The sequence below is a fragment of the Polyodon spathula genome, chromosome 47 (assembly GCF_017654505.1).
Source record: "Polyodon spathula isolate WHYD16114869_AA chromosome 47, ASM1765450v1, whole genome shotgun sequence".
NCBI classification, from domain to species: domain Eukaryota; kingdom Metazoa; phylum Chordata; class Actinopteri; order Acipenseriformes; family Polyodontidae; genus Polyodon; species Polyodon spathula.
Window position 1 is genome coordinate 2,174,664 of NC_054580.1, and position 17,500 is coordinate 2,192,163.

General features: G+C 53.1%; 1 protein-coding gene across 1 annotated transcript in view; it reads right to left on the reverse strand.

Moving 5' to 3' along the window:
* atg2a (autophagy related 2A) overlaps positions 1–17,500 on the reverse strand; it is a 180,815-nt gene that overhangs the window by 2,047 nt on the left and 161,268 nt on the right. The window contains exons 15-38 of the mRNA XM_041238027.1: positions 17,170–17,413; positions 15,930–16,032; positions 15,490–15,652; positions 15,092–15,234; positions 14,749–14,876; positions 14,036–14,187; positions 13,794–13,944; positions 13,492–13,685; positions 13,245–13,325; positions 11,808–11,914; positions 11,519–11,611; positions 10,831–10,901; positions 10,183–10,259; positions 9,858–10,010; positions 8,499–8,727; positions 7,413–7,609; positions 7,077–7,306; positions 6,780–6,915; positions 6,278–6,475; positions 6,072–6,173; positions 5,535–5,619; positions 5,086–5,230; positions 525–555; positions 1–175 (exon numbers count right to left, since the gene is read on the reverse strand). The exon at positions 1–175 is cut by the window's left edge and continues 7 nt beyond it. Of these exons, the coding sequence (XP_041093961.1) occupies positions 1–175; positions 525–555; positions 5,086–5,230; positions 5,535–5,619; positions 6,072–6,173; positions 6,278–6,475; positions 6,780–6,915; positions 7,077–7,306; positions 7,413–7,609; positions 8,499–8,727; positions 9,858–10,010; positions 10,183–10,259; positions 10,831–10,901; positions 11,519–11,611; positions 11,808–11,914; positions 13,245–13,325; positions 13,492–13,685; positions 13,794–13,944; positions 14,036–14,187; positions 14,749–14,876; positions 15,092–15,234; positions 15,490–15,652; positions 15,930–16,032; positions 17,170–17,413 (3,388 nt within the window). The remainder of the gene's footprint in view (positions 176–524; positions 556–5,085; positions 5,231–5,534; positions 5,620–6,071; positions 6,174–6,277; positions 6,476–6,779; positions 6,916–7,076; positions 7,307–7,412; positions 7,610–8,498; positions 8,728–9,857; positions 10,011–10,182; positions 10,260–10,830; positions 10,902–11,518; positions 11,612–11,807; positions 11,915–13,244; positions 13,326–13,491; positions 13,686–13,793; positions 13,945–14,035; positions 14,188–14,748; positions 14,877–15,091; positions 15,235–15,489; positions 15,653–15,929; positions 16,033–17,169; positions 17,414–17,500) is intronic.

Genomic DNA, 17,500 nt, shown 5'->3' on the forward strand with positions numbered 1-17,500 from the left:
TGCAGCTCAGCCTCTTGAGTTTGAGTTCAGAGCAGTTGAGCTGAGCCAGGCCAATCAGGATCCCCGCTAACGTGCCCTGAGGAGGAGGGGGGCGGGCATTAGAACAGGAACGAGGAGACGGACAAGAGCACCAGCAAATCAGAATCACCATCACACAGAAAAACTGTGTTAGCAAATAATAATAATAACCATAATAACACTAATCATCATAATAATAATAACAACAAAACGCCCCACAGACTCAACACAGCGTGAAACACACAAACCAGACGAGACTTCAGAGCGAAGAGAAACGCCCCGGAGACTCAAACACAGCGTGAAACACAACAAACCAGACGGGACTTCAGAGCGAAGAGAAATAATAATAATCAAATACAGCGTAATAATAATAAACCAGCCGGGACTAGAGAGCGTTGCCAGAGAAATGCATGTGATTAATCACAGAGTGAAACTCAACCCAGCCTGGACTTCAGAGCGAAGCGAAACTCCCTGGAGATTCAAACACAGCGTGAAACACAACAAACCAGACGAGACTTCAGAGCGAAGCGAAACTCCCTGGAGATTCAAACACAGCGTGAAACACAACAAACCAGACGAGACTTCAGAGCGAAGAGAAACGCCCCGGAGACTCAAACACAGCGTGAAACACAACAAACCAGACGGGACTTCAGAGCGAAGAGAAACGCCCCGGAGACTCAAACACAGCGTGAAACACAACAAACCAGACGGGACTTCAGAGCGAAGAGAAACGCCCCGGAGACTCAAACACAGCGTGAAACACAACAAACCAGACGGGACTTCAGAGCGAAGAGAAACGCCCCGGAGACTCAAACACAGCGTGAAACACAACAAACCAGACGGGACTTCAGAGCGAAGAGAAACGCCCCGGAGACTCAAACACAGCGTGAAACACAACAAACCAGACGGGACTTCAGAGCGAAGAGAAACGCCCCGGAGACTCAAACACAGCGTGAAACACAACAAACCAGACGGGACTTCAGAGCGAAGAGAAACGCCCCGGAGACTCAAACACAGCGTGAAACACAACAAACCAGACGGGACTTCAGAGCGAAGAGAAACGCCCCGGAGACTCAAACACAGCGTGAAACACAACAAACCAGACGGGACTTCAGAGCGAAGAGAAACGCCCCGGAGACTCAAACACAGCGTGAAACACAACAAACCAGACGGGACTTCAGAGCGAAGAGAAACGCCCCGGAGACTCAAACACAGCGTGAAACACAACAAACCAGACGGGACTTCAGAGCGAAGAGAAACGCCCCGGAGACTCAAACACAGCGTGAAACACAACAAACCAGACGGGACTTCAGAGCGAAGAGAAACGCCCCGGAGACTCAAACACAGCGTGAAACACAACAAACCAGACGGGACTTCAGAGCGAAGAGAAACGCCCCGGAGACTCAAACACAGCGTGAAACACAACAAACCAGACGGGACTTCAGAGCGAAGAGAAACGCCCCGGAGACTCAAACACAGCGTGAAACACAACAAACCAGACGGGACTTCAGAGCGAAGAGAAACGCCCCGGAGACTCAAACACAGCGTGAAACACAACAAACCAGACGGGACTTCAGAGCGAAGAGAAACGCCCCGGAGACTCAAACACAGCGTGAAACACAACAAACCAGACGGGACTTCAGAGCGAAGAGAAACGCCCCGGAGACTCAAACACAGCGTGAAACACAACAAACCAGACGGGACTTCAGAGCGAAGAGAAACGCCCCGGAGACTCAAACACAGCGTGAAACACAACAAACCAGACGGGACTTCAGAGCGAAGAGAAACGCCCCGGAGACTCAAACACAGCGTGAAACACAACAAACCAGACGGGACTTCAGAGCGAAGAGAAACGCCCCGGAGACTCAAACACAGCGTGAAACACAACAAACCAGACGGGACTTCAGAGCGAAGAGAAACGCCCCGGAGACTCAAACACAGCGTGAAACACAACAAACCAGACGGGACTTCAGAGCGAAGAGAAACGCCCCGGAGACTCAAACACAGCGTGAAACACAACAAACCAGACGGGACTTCAGAGCGAAGAGAAACGCCCCGGAGACTCAAACACAGCGTGAAACACAACAAACCAGACGGGACTTCAGAGCGAAGAGAAACGCCCCGGAGACTCAAACACAGCGTGAAACACAACAAACCAGACGGGACTTCAGAGCGAAGAGAAACGCCCCGGAGACTCAAACACAGCGTGAAACACAACAAACCAGACGGGACTTCAGAGCGAAGAGAAACGCCCCGGAGACTCAAACACAGCGTGAAACACAACAAACCAGACGGGACTTCAGAGCGAAGAGAAACGCCCCGGAGACTCAAACACAGCGTGAAACACAACAAACCAGACGGGACTTCAGAGCGAAGAGAAACGCCCCGGAGACTCAAACACAGCGTGAAACACAACAAACCAGACGGGACTTCAGAGCGAAGAGAAACGCCCCGGAGACTCAAACACAGCGTGAAACACAACAAACCAGACGGGACTTCAGAGCGAAGAGAAACGCCCCGGAGACTCAAACACAGCGTGAAACACAACAAACCAGACGGGACTTCAGAGCGAAGAGAAACGCCCCGGAGACTCAAACACAGCGTGAAACACAACAAACCAGACGGGACTTCAGAGCGAAGAGAAACGCCCCGGAGACTCAAACACAGCGTGAAACACAACAAACCAGACGGGACTTCAGAGCGAAGAGAAACGCCCCGGAGACTCAAACACAGCGTGAAACACAACAAACCAGACGGGACTTCAGAGCGAAGAGAAACGCCCCGGAGACTCAAACACAGCGTGAAACACAACAAACCAGACGGGACTTCAGAGCGAAGAGAAACGCCCCGGAGACTCAAACACAGCGTGAAACACAACAAACCAGACGGGACTTCAGAGCGAAGAGAAACGCCCCGGAGACTCAAACACAGCGTGAAACACAACAAACCAGACGGGACTTCAGAGCGAAGAGAAACGCCCCGGAGACTCAAACACAGCGTGAAACACAACAAACCAGACGGGACTTCAGAGCGAAGAGAAACGCCCCGGAGACTCAAACACAGCGTGAAACACAACAAACCAGACGGGACTTCAGAGCGAAGAGAAACGCCCCGGAGACTCAAACACAGCGTGAAACACAACAAACCAGACGGGACTTCAGAGCGAAGAGAAACGCCCCGGAGACTCAAACACAGCGTGAAACACAACAAACCAGACGGGACTTCAGAGCGAAGAGAAACGCCCCGGAGACTCAAACACAGCGTGAAACACAACAAACCAGACGGGACTTCAGAGCGAAGAGAAACGCCCCGGAGACTCAAACACAGCGTGAAACACAACAAACCAGACGGGACTTCAGAGCGAAGAGAAACGCCCCGGAGACTCAAACACAGCGTGAAACACAACAAACCAGACGGGACTTCAGAGCGAAGAGAAACGCCCCGGAGACTCAAACACAGCGTGAAACACAACAAACCAGACGGGACTTCAGAGCGAAGAGAAACGCCCCGGAGACTCAAACACAGCGTGAAACACAACAAACCAGACGGGACTTCAGAGCGAAGAGAAACGCCCCGGAGACTCAAACACAGCGTGAAACACAACAAACCAGACGGGACTTCAGAGCGAAGAGAAACGCCCCGGAGACTCAAACACAGCGTGAAACACAACAAACCAGACGGGACTTCAGAGCGAAGAGAAACGCCCCGGAGACTCAAACACAGCGTGAAACACAACAAACCAGACGGGACTTCAGAGCGAAGAGAAACGCCCCGGAGACTCAAACACAGCGTGAAACACAACAAACCAGACGGGACTTCAGAGCGAAGAGAAACGCCCCGGAGACTCAAACACAGCGTGAAACACAACAAACCAGACGGGACTTCAGAGCGAAGAGAAACGCCCCGGAGACTCAAACACAGCGTGAAACACAACAAACCAGACGGGACTTCAGAGCGAAGAGAAACGCCCCGGAGACTCAAACACAGCGTGAAACACAACAAACCAGACGGGACTTCAGAGCGAAGAGAAACGCCCCGGAGACTCAAACACAGCGTGAAACACAACAAACCAGACGGGACTTCAGAGCGAAGAGAAACGCCCCGGAGACTCAAACACAGCGTGAAACACAACAAACCAGACGGGACTTCAGAGCGAAGAGAAACGCCCCGGAGACTCAAACACAGCGTGAAACACAACAAACCAGACGGGACTTCAGAGCGAAGAGAAACGCCCCGGAGACTCAAACACAGCGTGAAACACAACAAACCAGACGGGACTTCAGAGCGAAGAGAAACGCCCCGGAGACTCAAACACAGCGTGAAACACAACAAACCAGACGGGACTTCAGAGCGAAGAGAAACGCCCCGGAGACTCAAACACAGCGTGAAACACAACAAACCAGACGGGACTTCAGAGCGAAGAGAAACGCCCCGGAGACTCAAACACAGCGTGAAACACAACAAACCAGACGGGACTTCAGAGCGAAGAGAAACGCCCCGGAGACTCAAACACAGCGTGAAACACAACAAACCAGACGGGACTTCAGAGCGAAGAGAAACGCCCCGGAGACTCAAACACAGCGTGAAACACAACAAACCAGACGGGACTTCAGAGCGAAGAGAAACGCCCCGGAGACTCAAACACAGCGTGAAACACAACAAACCAGACGGGACTTCAGAGCGAAGAGAAACGCCCCGGAGACTCAAACACAGCGTGAAACACAACAAACCAGACGGGACTTCAGAGCGAAGAGAAACGCCCCGGAGACTCAAACACAGCGTGAAACACAACAAACCAGACGGGACTTCAGAGCGAAGAGAAACGCCCCGGAGACTCAAACACAGCGTGAAACACAACAAACCAGACGGGACTTCAGAGCGAAGAGAAACGCCCCGGAGATTCAAACACAGCGTGAAACACAACAAACCAGACGGGACTTCAGAGCGAAGAGAAACGCCCCGGAGACTCAAACACAGCGTGAAACACAACAAACCAGACGGGACTTCAGTGCAGTGAAGGAGGTCCCGAGGAAGCCCCGCTTCTGGACTGTGGGGGCGTGTCGCTACCTGAAGTAGATTGGCTGGTCCGAGGAGGAGGAGGAGGAGCCAGTGGAAACGGAACTGTTCTCGCTATAGGTCGTTTCCATGGACGCACCCATGTCAGGCCCCGCCCCTGACTCCGCCTCTGCTCTGTGGCTGACGTCCGGCTTCACTGAAAAAAACAAAAATAATAATAATAATAATAATAATAATAATAATAATAATAATAATAATAATAATAATAATAATAATAATAATAATAATAATAATAATAATAATAATAATAATAATAATAATAATAATAATAATAATAACAATAATAATAATAATAATAATAATAATAATAATAATAATAATAATAATAATAATAATAATAATAATAATAATAATAATAATAATAAATAATAATAATAATAATAATAATAATAATAATAATAATAATAATAATAATAATAATAAAGGATTCTGTGGCTCACCCTCGGAGCCCGTCTCCACAGGCAGGAAGGGGTTAATGCCGCCCGCCAGACTGGTGAAGAAATCCTTCAGGAAGAACAGGGCATCCTGGGATACAGGAGGAACAGCAGGCAGGAGAGACACTCAGAGGAGTGAGAGAGTGCAGTGAAGCACACTGCAGAGCGTGTGTGTGTGTGTGTGTGTGTACAGCAGTGTGTGTGTGTGTGTGTACAGCAGTGTGTGTGTGTGTGTGTGTGTATAGCTGTGTGTGTGTATAGCTTTGTGTGTGTGTGTGTGTACAGCAGTGTGTGTGTGTGTGTGTGTATAGCCGTGTGTGTGTGTTTGTATAGCTGTGTTGTGTGTTTGTATAGCCGTGTTGTGTGTGTGTGTATAGCCGTGTTGTGTGTGTGTGTATAGCTGTGTTGTGTGTTTGTATAGCTGTGCTGTGTGTTTGTATAGCCGTGTTGTGTGTTTGTATAGCCGTGTTGTGTGTGTTTGTATAGCCGTGTTGTGTGTTTGTATAGCTGTGTTGTGTGTTTGTATAGCCGTGCTGTTCTCACCTGGTCGATGTTCAGTCTCAGGGGCATCAGGCTGACTCTCAGGCAGCACTCGGGCCCCCCCCGCCCCGACTCGGGCTGCAGGTGAAGAGCCTTGATAGAGAGCTGAGGAGAGACCATCTTCATCATCATCACACTACTGCTGTAGACATGCCAATAAAGCATCACTGAATCGAGCGCCCCCCTGCCCCCCGCCCCCCCGTCCTCACCATGTTGGAGTGCGCTCTGCGGGGCATCTTCTCGCTGGTGTGCAGATAGAGGAACTTGTTGATCTGTGAGGAGGCGAGTCGGTCTCGAACCTCCAGCTCCTGCACGATAAAGACCTGTCGGGACACGGGCACGTCCTGCAGCTCCCGCGCCTCGCCACAGGGGGGCGCCGGGGGGTACGACTCGTGCTGGAAACTCACCTGAGAGAGGACCGGGGACTGAGACACACAGAGAGGACCGGGGACTGAGACACACAGAGAGGACCGGGGACTGAGACACACAGAGAGGACCGGGGACTGAGACACACAGAGAGGACCGGGGACTGAGACACACAGAGAGGCAGCCAGCAGAGCATCTGTGGCAATGATGCTGAACTTGTCAAGCCAATAAATTATTGAAGAGAGAGGGAGTGAGAGAGTGAGACAGAGAGAGAGGAGAAAGAGACAGAGAGACAGACAGAAAGAGAGGAGCGAGGGTTCTTTCTGATCACACACTCCATGTTACCTTGGTGAGCTGGATCTCCATCAGCATGCTGTGCGCTCTCCCGCCCCCCCCCTGCGCCCTCCAGGAGTTCTGCGGTCGGGGGGGCCCTGCGGAGCGAGAGGGGGAGCCCCGGGCCCCGGAGGGGGGGGCCTTCACTCTGACAGGGAGAGAGAGAGAGAGATTACATTGAATTGTGCATTATAGTTACCTGGGCTGGTGGAGGTATGGGACGGGAGAGGGAGAGGGGAGAGGGAGTGTGGGATGGGAGAGGGAGATGGGAGAGAGACAGAGAATCGAGCGGGGCGTGGGTATATCTACCTGGGCTCCTGCCCCCCTGTGGCCCCCGCGCTGCGGGCCCCGAAGTCCCGACCCCCGTACAGGTGCCACACCACGCTGATCTCGCGCAGCAGGATCCTGCTCTCGGGCACCGGGAACCGGCTCGGGGCGCGAAGCAGGTCAGTGCTGCCCAGCGGTCGCGAGAAGTGACCCTCCCGGATCAGAACCGGCCCGGGACAGAGGAGGGACACCACGGGCTCACCATCCCGCGACTGGAGAGAGAGGGGAGGAGTAGGGTTAAAATATAACGAAACATTTCTCAAAATGCAAGCAAAACCAATCCAGTATTTTCCAGTAACAATGGTTTGTTTTCCTCACTGGTATTCCCAGTCCCGGAGCCTCCAGGATGCAGAAGTCATCGTCCTCCTCGGTCGAGCCCTGGGACTGTCGATCAGAGTCGGGGTCCCCCTCCTCACCGCCCCCCTCGAGGGAGGCAGAGCGGCGCAGAGGGGTCCGCTCACCTGGAAACAGGTACACCGAGACTGGAGAGGCCTGCCGCACCGACAGGGGGGAGCCTGCAGGGGGAGACACACACATCACCACACAGGGCTGGGAATCCGACTCCCGCTGCACAGCAGTGTGATCCAGTCCTGCTTACACTAGGAGTTTAATAATCAGACTCCCGCTGCACAGCAGTGTGATCCAGTCCTGCTTTCACTAGGAGTTTAATAATCAGACTCCCGCTGCACAGCAGTGTGATCCAGTCCTGCTTTCACTAGGAGTTTAATAATCAGACTCCCGCTGCACAGCAGTGTGATCCAGTCCTGCTTTCACTAGGAGTTTAATAATCAGACTCCCGCTGCACAGCAGTGTGATCCAGTCCTGCTTTCACTAGGAGTTTAATAATCAGACTCCCGCTGCACAGCGGTGTGATCCAGTCCTGCTTTCACTAGGAGTTTAATAATCAGACTCCCGCTGCACAGACTCCCGCTGCACAGCGGTGTGATCCAGTCCTGCTTTCACTAGGAGTTTAATAATCAGACTCCCGCTCCCGCCAGTCCTGCTTTCACTAGGAGTTTAATAATCAGACTCCCGCTGCACAGCAGTGTGATCCAGTCCTGCTTTCACTAGGAGTTTAATAATCAGACTCCCGCTGCCGCAGTGTGATCCAGCACAGCAGTGTGATCTCCCGCAGTCCTGATCCTTTCACTAGGAGTTTAATAATCAGACTCCCGCTGCACAGCGGTGTGATCCAGCTTGCTTTCACTAGGAGTTTAATAATCAGACTCCCGCTGCACAGCAGTGTGATCCAGTGGCTTTCACTAGGAGTTTAATAATGATCAACTCCCGCTGCTGGTAGCTGCACAGCAAAATCCAGGACTGGATCACACTGCTGTGCAATAGCCACTGTTATCTGACCTAGCCCTGCCCCTATCCAATGTCAGCCAATGGTGTGCCGCCTACCTGTGCCAGCCGTCCCCTCTCCCTGGCTCCTCTCCGTGTCAATCAAGGCGTCGGCGAGGTCACACTGGTTAATCTCTGCCGTCTCAGCAGGAAGGCAGGGTGGCAAGGAAGCGGGGCTTTCAGAGAGCTGAGGACCAATCAGAGCAGAGGAAACAGAGTCGAGCAGAGCAGCGTTTGGGCTCCAGAGCTTCATCAGTGTTATTATTGAAACTAGAAGAGAGCGAGTCGAGCAGAGCAGCGTTTGGGCTCCAGAGCTTCATCAGTGTTATTATTGAAACTAGAAGAGAGCGAGTCGAGCAGAGCAGCGTTTGGGCTCCAGAGCTTCATCAGTGTTATTATTGAAACTAGAAGAGAGCGAGTCGAGCAGAGCAGCGTTTGGGCTCCAGAGCTTCATCAGTGTTATTATTGAAACTAGAAGAGAGCGAGTCGAGCAGAGCAGCGTTTGGGCTCCAGAGCTTCATCAGTGTTATTATTGAAACTAGAAGAGAGCGAGTCGAGCAGAGCAGCGTTTGGGCTCCAGAGCTTCATCAGTGTTATTATTGAAACTAGAAGAGAGCGAGTCGAGCAGAGCAGCGTTTGGGCTCTAGAGCTTCATCAGTGTTATTATTGAAACTAGAAGAGAGCGAGTCGAGCAGAGCAGCGTTTGGGCTCCAGAGCTTCATCAGTGTTATTATTGAAACTAGAAGAGAGCGAGTCGAGCAGAGCAGCGTTTGGGCTCCAGAGCTTCATCAGTGTTATTATTGAAACTAGAAGAGAGCGAGTCGAGCAGAGCAGCGTTTGGGCTCCAGAGCTTCATCAGTGTTATTATTGAAACTAGAAGAGAGCGAGTCGAGCAGAGCAGCGTTTGGGCTCTAGAGCTTCATCAGTGTTATTATTGAAACTAGAAGAGAGCGAGTCGAGCAGAGCAGCGTTTGGGCTCCAGAGCTTCATCAGTGTTATTATTGAAACTAGAAGAGAGCGAGTCGAGCAGAGCAGCGTTTGGGCTCCAGAGCTTCATCAGTGTTATTATTGAGGGAGGGAAGCGCTGTCCTGTGATCACTCCAGGGGGGGGGCGCGCTCCACTGGAAGCTGAGGAGTCGGAGCAGAGCGAGGTGCGGTGCAGGTACCTGTCAGTCCTGTGATCTCTGGGGAGGGGGGGCGCTCCTCTCTCGGGAGAGGGGGGGGGGGGGGGGGGTGGGGGGGTGTGTGCGGCGGTGCGGTGCAGGTACCTGTAGTCATGTGATCTCAGGGGAGGGGGCGCTCCCTTCTCATCCCCTCTCCCGCGGGGGGGGGGGGCTGGTCTCCGTTGACTCAGAGGTATTGCACCCGGTTCAGGAGCTACGAGCCAGAGTCAGCGCAGGTGTGCAGGGTGTGAACAACGTCCATTGGAGCAGCGGAGCTCAACGCAGGAGTGAGTCTGAGGTTATTGGAGCAGACTCTTTGCACCAGGTTCAGGAGCTCCGATCCAGAGTCAGCGCAGGTGTGCAGATGAACAACGTTATTGGAGCAGCGGAGCTCAAACAGGGGCTGAGTCTGAGAGAGAGAGAGAGAGAGAGAGAGAGAGAGAGAGAGAGAGAGAGAGAGAGAGAGAGAGAGAGGAGAGAGAGAGAGAGAGAGGGAGAGCCACTTGGTCTGGGTTTTATTAGATTCCTGAATGCAGAGCTCTCTGTCTCTAGACCCCCACGGTGCCCTCGTGGTCTCTCACCAGTTTGCCCCCGGCGCTGCCCTTCCACGTGGTGATGGCGAGCTCCAGCAGATCCACGTCCAGCACGCACACGTAATCTGCAGGACACGGGACACGCATCAGCACCACGCCGACACACACAAACACACACACACAGGAGGCAGAGACTCAGAGACACACACACACAGGAGGCAGAGACTCAGAGACACACACACACAGGAGGCAGAGACTCAGAGACACACACACACAGGAGGCAGAGACACAGAGACACACACACACAGGAGGCAGAGACTCAGAGACACACACACACAGGAGGCAGAGACTCAGAGACACACACACACAGGAGGCAGAGACTCAGAGACTCAGAGACACACACACACAGGAGGCAGAGACTCAGAGACACACACACACAGGAGGCAGAGACTCAGAGACACACACACACAGGAGGCAGAGACTCAGAGACACACACACACAGGAGGCAGAGACTCAGAGACACACACACACAGGAGGCAGAGACTCAGAGACACACACACACAGGAGGCAGAGACTCAGAGACACACACACACAGGAGGCAGAGACTCAGAGACACACACACACAGGAGGCAGAGACTCAGAGACACACACACACAGGAGGCAGAGACTCAGAGACACACACACACAGGGTCGTACCTTTCCTCAGGTCCACCGCCTCGCTGTCACACTTCTCAGACAGATAGAGGGCAGAGTCATCCAGAATAAACCTGGGGGGGGTCAAGGTCAAGAGGTGAGCAGAGGTCACTGCAGGGCTGCAGGAGCAGGTGACCCCGCTGCTGAGTTCATAATCAACAAGCAGAGCAGAGCAGGAAGCAACCCCAACAACAGGGCTGGGAACGAGACTCCCGCTGCACAGCGGTGTGATCCAGTCCTGCTTTCACTAGGAGTTTAATAATCAGACTCCCGCTGCACAGCGGTGTGATCCAGTCCTGCTTTCACTAGGAGTTTAATAATCAGACTCCCGCTGCACAGCGGTGTGATCCAGTCCTGCTTTCACTAGGAGTTTAATAATCAGACTCCCGCTGCACAGCGGTGTGATCCAGTCCTGCTTTCACTAGGAGTTTAATAATCAGACTCCCGCTGCACAGCGGTGTGATCCAGTCCTGCTTTCACTAGGAGTTTAATAATCAGACACACCTGAGCTTGTTAGCTAGACACACTGGGGGCTGATCAAGCTGGTAGCAGTGAAACCTGGACTGGATCACACTGCTGTGCAATAGGAGTCTGACTCCCAGCCCTGCAATGATTGACATTATGATGCAGAGTAATGCAATGCTCCCAGTATGCCCAGCGCGTCTGCGCTCCCAGCATGCCCAGCGCGTACCGGAGGTGGAAGGTGGCCGTGTCCACGACGATGTTACTGGAGAGAGTGAACGTCTCGGCTGTGAGGAAAACTCTCAGTGGGAGGTAGAGGGGCCTGGAGAGAGGGAGAGAGAGGAGAAATGAAATTAACCCCACAATAACATTTCCTTCTCTTGTCTTATCTTCCAGCTGGATTCTCTCTCTCTCTCATCTCATGTCGCTGTGCCTCGATGGGATTCTCTCTCAAGTTACCCTCTCCCCTGGCCCCTCCCCCTTCTCCCCTGGCCCCACCCACCTCTCCCCCCTCTCACCTGTAGTCGACAGCGCAGCTCAGCAGGTGAGTGTGCAGCACTGTGATGACAGCGGGGGGGGTGTAGCCCAGGATCTCATCATCCAGAACATCCAGGAAATCCACCAGCTGAAAAACACACATAGAGTACAGCACAGAGTACAGCACAGCCCTGTCACTGCACAGCACAGAGTACAGCACAGCCCTGTCACTGCACAGCACAGAGTACAGCACAGCCCTGTCACTGCACAGCCCTATCACTGCACAGCACAGTCGCTGCACAGCCCAGTCACTGCACAGCGCAGCCCTGTCACTGCACAGCCCAGTCACTGCACGGCCCTGTCACTGCACAGCACAGCCCTGTCACTGCACAGCCCTATCACTGCACAGCACAGTCACTGCACAGCCCAGTCACTGCACAGCACAGCCCTGTCACTGCACAGCCCAGTCACTGCACAGCACAGTCACTGCACAGCCCAGTCACTGCACAGCACAGTCTGCACAGCCCTGTCACTGCACAGCACAGAGTACAGCACAGCCCTGTCACTGCACAGCACAGAGTACAGCACAGCCCTGTCACTGCACAGCACAGAGTACAGCACAGCCCTGTCACTGCACAGCACAGAGTACAGCACAGCCCTGTCACTGCACAGCACAGAGTACAGCACAGCCCTGTCACTGCACAGCACAGAGTACAGCACAGCCCTGTCACTGCACAGCACAGAGTACAGCACAGCCCTGTCACTGCACAGCACAGAGTACAGCACAGCCCTGTCACTGCACAGCACAGAGTACAGCACAGCCCTGTCACTGCACAGCACAGAGTACAGCACAGCCCTGTCACTGCACAGCACAGAGTACAGCACAGCCCTGTCACTGCACAGCACAGAGTACAGCACAGCCCTGTCACTGCACAGCACAGAGTACAGCACAGCCCTGTCACTGCACAGCACAGAGTACAGCACAGCCCTGTCACTGCACAGCACAGAGTACAGCACAGCCCTGTCACTGCACAGCACAGAGTACAGCACAGCCCTGTCACTGCACAGCACAGAGTACAGCACAGCCCTGTCACTGCACAGCACAGAGTACAGCACAGCCCTGTCACTGCACAGCACAGAGTACAGCACAGCCCTGTCACTGCACAGCACAGAGTACAGCACAGCCCTGTCACTGCACAGCACAGAGTACAGCACAGCCCTGTCACTGCACAGCACAGAGTACAGCACAGCCCTGTCACTGCACAGCACAGAGTACAGCACAGCCCTGTCACTGCACAGCACAGAGTACAGCACAGCACTGTCACTGCACAGCACAGTCACTGCACAGCCCTGTCACTGCACAGCACAGCCCAGTCACTGCACGGCCCTGTCACTGCACAGCACAGCCCTGTCACTGCACTGCGCAGCCCTGTCACTGCACAGCACAGTGTTGTAACTGGCTGAGGGGCGTGGCTCACCTGCTCATGCCAGCTCTGATTGGTCGGGGCCATGTGATGTCGCAGCGTGGCTCCTTGCAGTCGAAGAGCAACCAGGAACTCCTGGAACAGAGAAAGCAGATCTGGATCACAGAGCCGAGACACACAGAGACAACCTGAGAGACACACACACACAGAGACAACCTGAGAGACACAGAGATACACACACAGAGACAACCTGACACAGAGAGACACACACACACACACACACTCACACACACACACACACCTTCACGTTCCTGTGCGTCTCCAGGTTGATTTTGATGGCAGTGGAGAGCATGTGCAGCCCCCGCTCTCTCCGGCCTGCAGTCGCCTTGCTGGCCGCCCCCTCCTCTGAGGGGTAGATGGTAGGGTCCAGGTGTGTGGGAGGGGTGAAGCTGGGCACTTCCAAACGCTCCGGCAGGGGGGAGTCTGGCACCACAGCTATCCAGAGGACACAAAACAAGTAACATAATAATAATAATAATATAATCTCTCCAGGTGTGTCCTCCAGTCTCAGTTTCTCAGTGTCTGTCTCTCAGCGTGTCTCACCTCGGTGGTAGAGTTCCACACGCTGTCCCTCAATGCACAGGTAGCTGAAGAGAGGGTCCCCCCGATACTGAGACACACTGAACACTGTCCCCCCGTCCACGTCCAACACCAGCTCCCCGTGACAGCCGTCCAGCTTCCTGCCGCCCTCCCCCTGGGACAGGGACACGAGAGAGACACAATGTGAGAGCGAGAGAGACACACACAATGGGACAGAGTGAGACAGCACGGGCCTCGCCCCTCACCTTGCTGTCAGTCATGGCACAGATCCGCCCCTTCCCGATGTGTGCCGCCAAGGAGAGGAAGCTGTGGGCGTGGCCTGTGTGTGGCTCCGCCCTCTTGCACTTCGCTGAGTCATCGGGGGCGACGGGGGGGTCGTCCTCATCAGAGTCCGAATCTGCTGGGAGAGAACCGGGTCAGAACAGAACCCAGCGTCTCTCTCTCTCAGCGTCTCTCTCTCTCAGCGTCTCTCACACACTCTCTCTTCTCCTCTCCCTCTTTCTCTCTCTCTCTCTCTCTCTCTCTCTCTCTCTCTCAGCGTCTCTCTCTCTCTCTCTCTCTCTCACACTCTCTCTCTCTCTCTCTCTTCTCCTCTCCCTCTTTCTCTCTCTCTCTCTCTCTCTCTCTCTCTCTCTCTCTCTCTCAGCGTCTCTCTCTCTCAGCGTCTCTCACACACTCTCTCTCTCCTCTCCCTCTCTCTCTCTTCTCCTCTCCCTCTTTCTCTCTCTCTCTCAGCGTTTCTCCCTCCATGTCTCCCTCTCCCTCTCTCCACTCTCTTTCTCAGCGTCTCTCACACACTCTCTCTCTCTTCTCCTCTCCCTCTCTCTCTCTCTCTCTCTCTCTCCTCTCTCTCTCCCTCTCCCTCTCTCCCTCTCTCATTCTCTCAGCATCTCTCACACTCTCCACTCTCTCTCTCTCTCAGCATCTCTCTCTCCCTCCCTCCCTCTGTCTCACTCACCCAGCTGGAAGGCTGACTTGCACATGCGGAAGGTGTCTGTCTGTCCCGTCGGTCGGGGGGGCAGGTCGCTGGGACCCCAGTGATGCGGGGGGGCGCTGGGCTCCCACATCAGGAGGTCGTTGTTGATCCTGTTGGGGGGGGGGGTAGTTTGCACAGTAAGGGTCAGACGGGGTTTCATGTTCACTCAGAGCCGCTCTCCTTCACTAACAAAAACCATGCGTGTGCGTGCGTGCGTGCGTGCGTGCGTGCGTGCGTGCGTGCGTGCGTGTGTGCGTTTGTTCTAACCTGTTGTAGATGCTGCTGTGCAGGGTGTGTGTGTGTGTGTGTGTGTGTTTATTCTAACCTGTTGTAAATGCTGCTGTACAGTTCCTTGCTGTGCAAGAGTAGGTGGGCGCTGGGCAGGGTCAGCTCCACCACACACTGGGAGCAGGACAGCGTCTTCGACTGGAACTGTGCCATCTCCTCTGGGTCTCCCGGGATCACCATCTGAACACACACATGAGACCGGGTCAGAACCGCCCTCACAACACAGTGACAGCACAGAGAGATCTGGTAAAGCACAGGGAAGCATTGTAAAGCACAGAGAGGTCTGGTAAAGCACAGGGAAGCATTGTAAAGCACAGAGAGGTCTGGTAAAGCATAGGGAAGCATTGTGAAGCACAGAGAGGTCTGGTAAAGCATAGGGAAGCACTGTAAAGCACAGGGAGGTCTGGTAAAGCATAGGGAAGCATTGTAAAGCACCTCCTCCGTCTCGAACATGGTTCTCTTGGAGCTGAACGGGGAGCTCTCCGGCTGCCTCAGCTCACAAGGGCTCTCCACTGAACCCAAGTCCAACTCCACGCTCCTCTCCAGCACAGACTCCCAGTCCTGGGGTCCAGGATCCGGGTTCAGGGTGACCACGATCCTGGAGAGAAACAAACCAGACACGCCCCCCTCATTAACATACCAGACACGCCCCTCATAAACATACTGGACAGGCCCCTAATTAACATACCAGGCATGCCCCTCTATAACATACTGGACACGCCCCCTTCATTAACATACCTGACACGCCCCTGCACTCAGAGCAGGAATCAGACTCCCACTGTACAGCAGTCTGATCCTGGTTATGCTACGAGTTTAGTAATGAGCAGGTTTGACCCCCTGTGTGGTGCTGCTGTCCCGACAGGGCCTGTACTTACTTGGGGTTCTGGTACCGCTTGCCTGGGCCCCTCCACTGGGGGTCCACTGCCTTCTGGACTCTGAGACAGGGGTGAGACACCTTCTCAGCATCCCGATAGACTCCTGAGAGAGACAGGAAGACTGTGTCTCATCAATATCAGGGTCTAGCGCTGTATATTATAAAGACATTTCAGAGGGCTGGGTCTCGTCAATATCAGGGTCTAGCGCTGTATATTATAAAGACATTTCAGAGGGCTGGATCTCATCAATATCAGGGTCTAGCGCTGTATATTATAAAGACATTTCAGAGGGCTGTGTCTCATCAATATCAGGGTCTAGCGCTGTATATTATAAAGACATTTCAGAGGGCTGTGTCTCATCAATATCAGGGTCTAGTGAGGGCTGGATCTCATCAATATCAGGGTCTAGTTGTATATTATAAAGACATTTCAGAGGGCTGGATCTCATCAATATCAGGGTCTAGCGCTGTATATTATAAAGACATTTCAGAGGGCTGGGTCTCATCAATATCAGGGTCTAGCGCTGTATATTATAAAGACATTTCAGAGGGCTGGATCTCATCAATATCAGGGTCTAGTGCTGTATATTATAAAGACATTTCAGAGGGCTGGATCTCATCAATATCAGGGTCTAGTGCTGTATATTATAAAGACATTTCAGAGGGCTGGATCTCATCAATATCAGGGTCTAGTGCTGTATATTATAAAGACATTTCAGAGGGCTGGATCTCATCAATATCAGGGTCTAGCGCTGTATATTATAAAGACATTTCAGAGGGCTGGATCTCATCAATATCAGGGTCTAGCGCTGTATATTATAAAGACATTTCAGAGGGCTGGATCTCATCAATATCAGGGTCTAGTGCTGTATATTACAAAGGCATTTCAGAGGGCTGGATCGCATCAATATCAGGGTCTAGTGCTGTATATTATAAAGACATTTCAGAGGGCTGTGTCTCATCAATATCAGGGTCTAGCGCTGTATATTATAAAGACATTTCAGAGGGCTGGATCTCATCAATATCAGGGTCTAGCGCTGTATATTATAAAGACATTTCAGAGGGCTGGATCTCATCAATATCAGGGTCTAGTGCTGTATATTATAAAGACATTTCAGAGGGCTGGATCTCATCAATATCAGGGTCTAGCGCTGTATATTATAAAGACATTTCAGAAGGCTGGATCTCATCAATATCAGGGTGTTCCAGTCCGTACTGGGAAGAATGGGAGTCTCCATTACCATGCAGGTCAGTGAAAGTGGTTTCCACTCTGACAGGTCCACTGGTGCCACTGGCCTGGGTCCGCAGGTCCAGCTCGCTGAAGTCCAGAACCAGAACTTCCTCTCGAACCTCCTTGTGGGTCCAGTGGTGCCGCTCCGGCCCGGTTCTGAGGTCCGGGACAGGGAACTGGAGCTCGACCACGGCCCGCGGGGAGAGCAGACGCAGAGAGGAGAGCTCATGAGAACAGGGGGGGGCACCAGAGAGCTGGGGAGAGGGAGAGAGAGAGAGAGAGAGAGAGAGAGAGAGAGAGAGAGAGAGAGAGAGAGAGATTACAGAGGGCAGGTTTAGGGT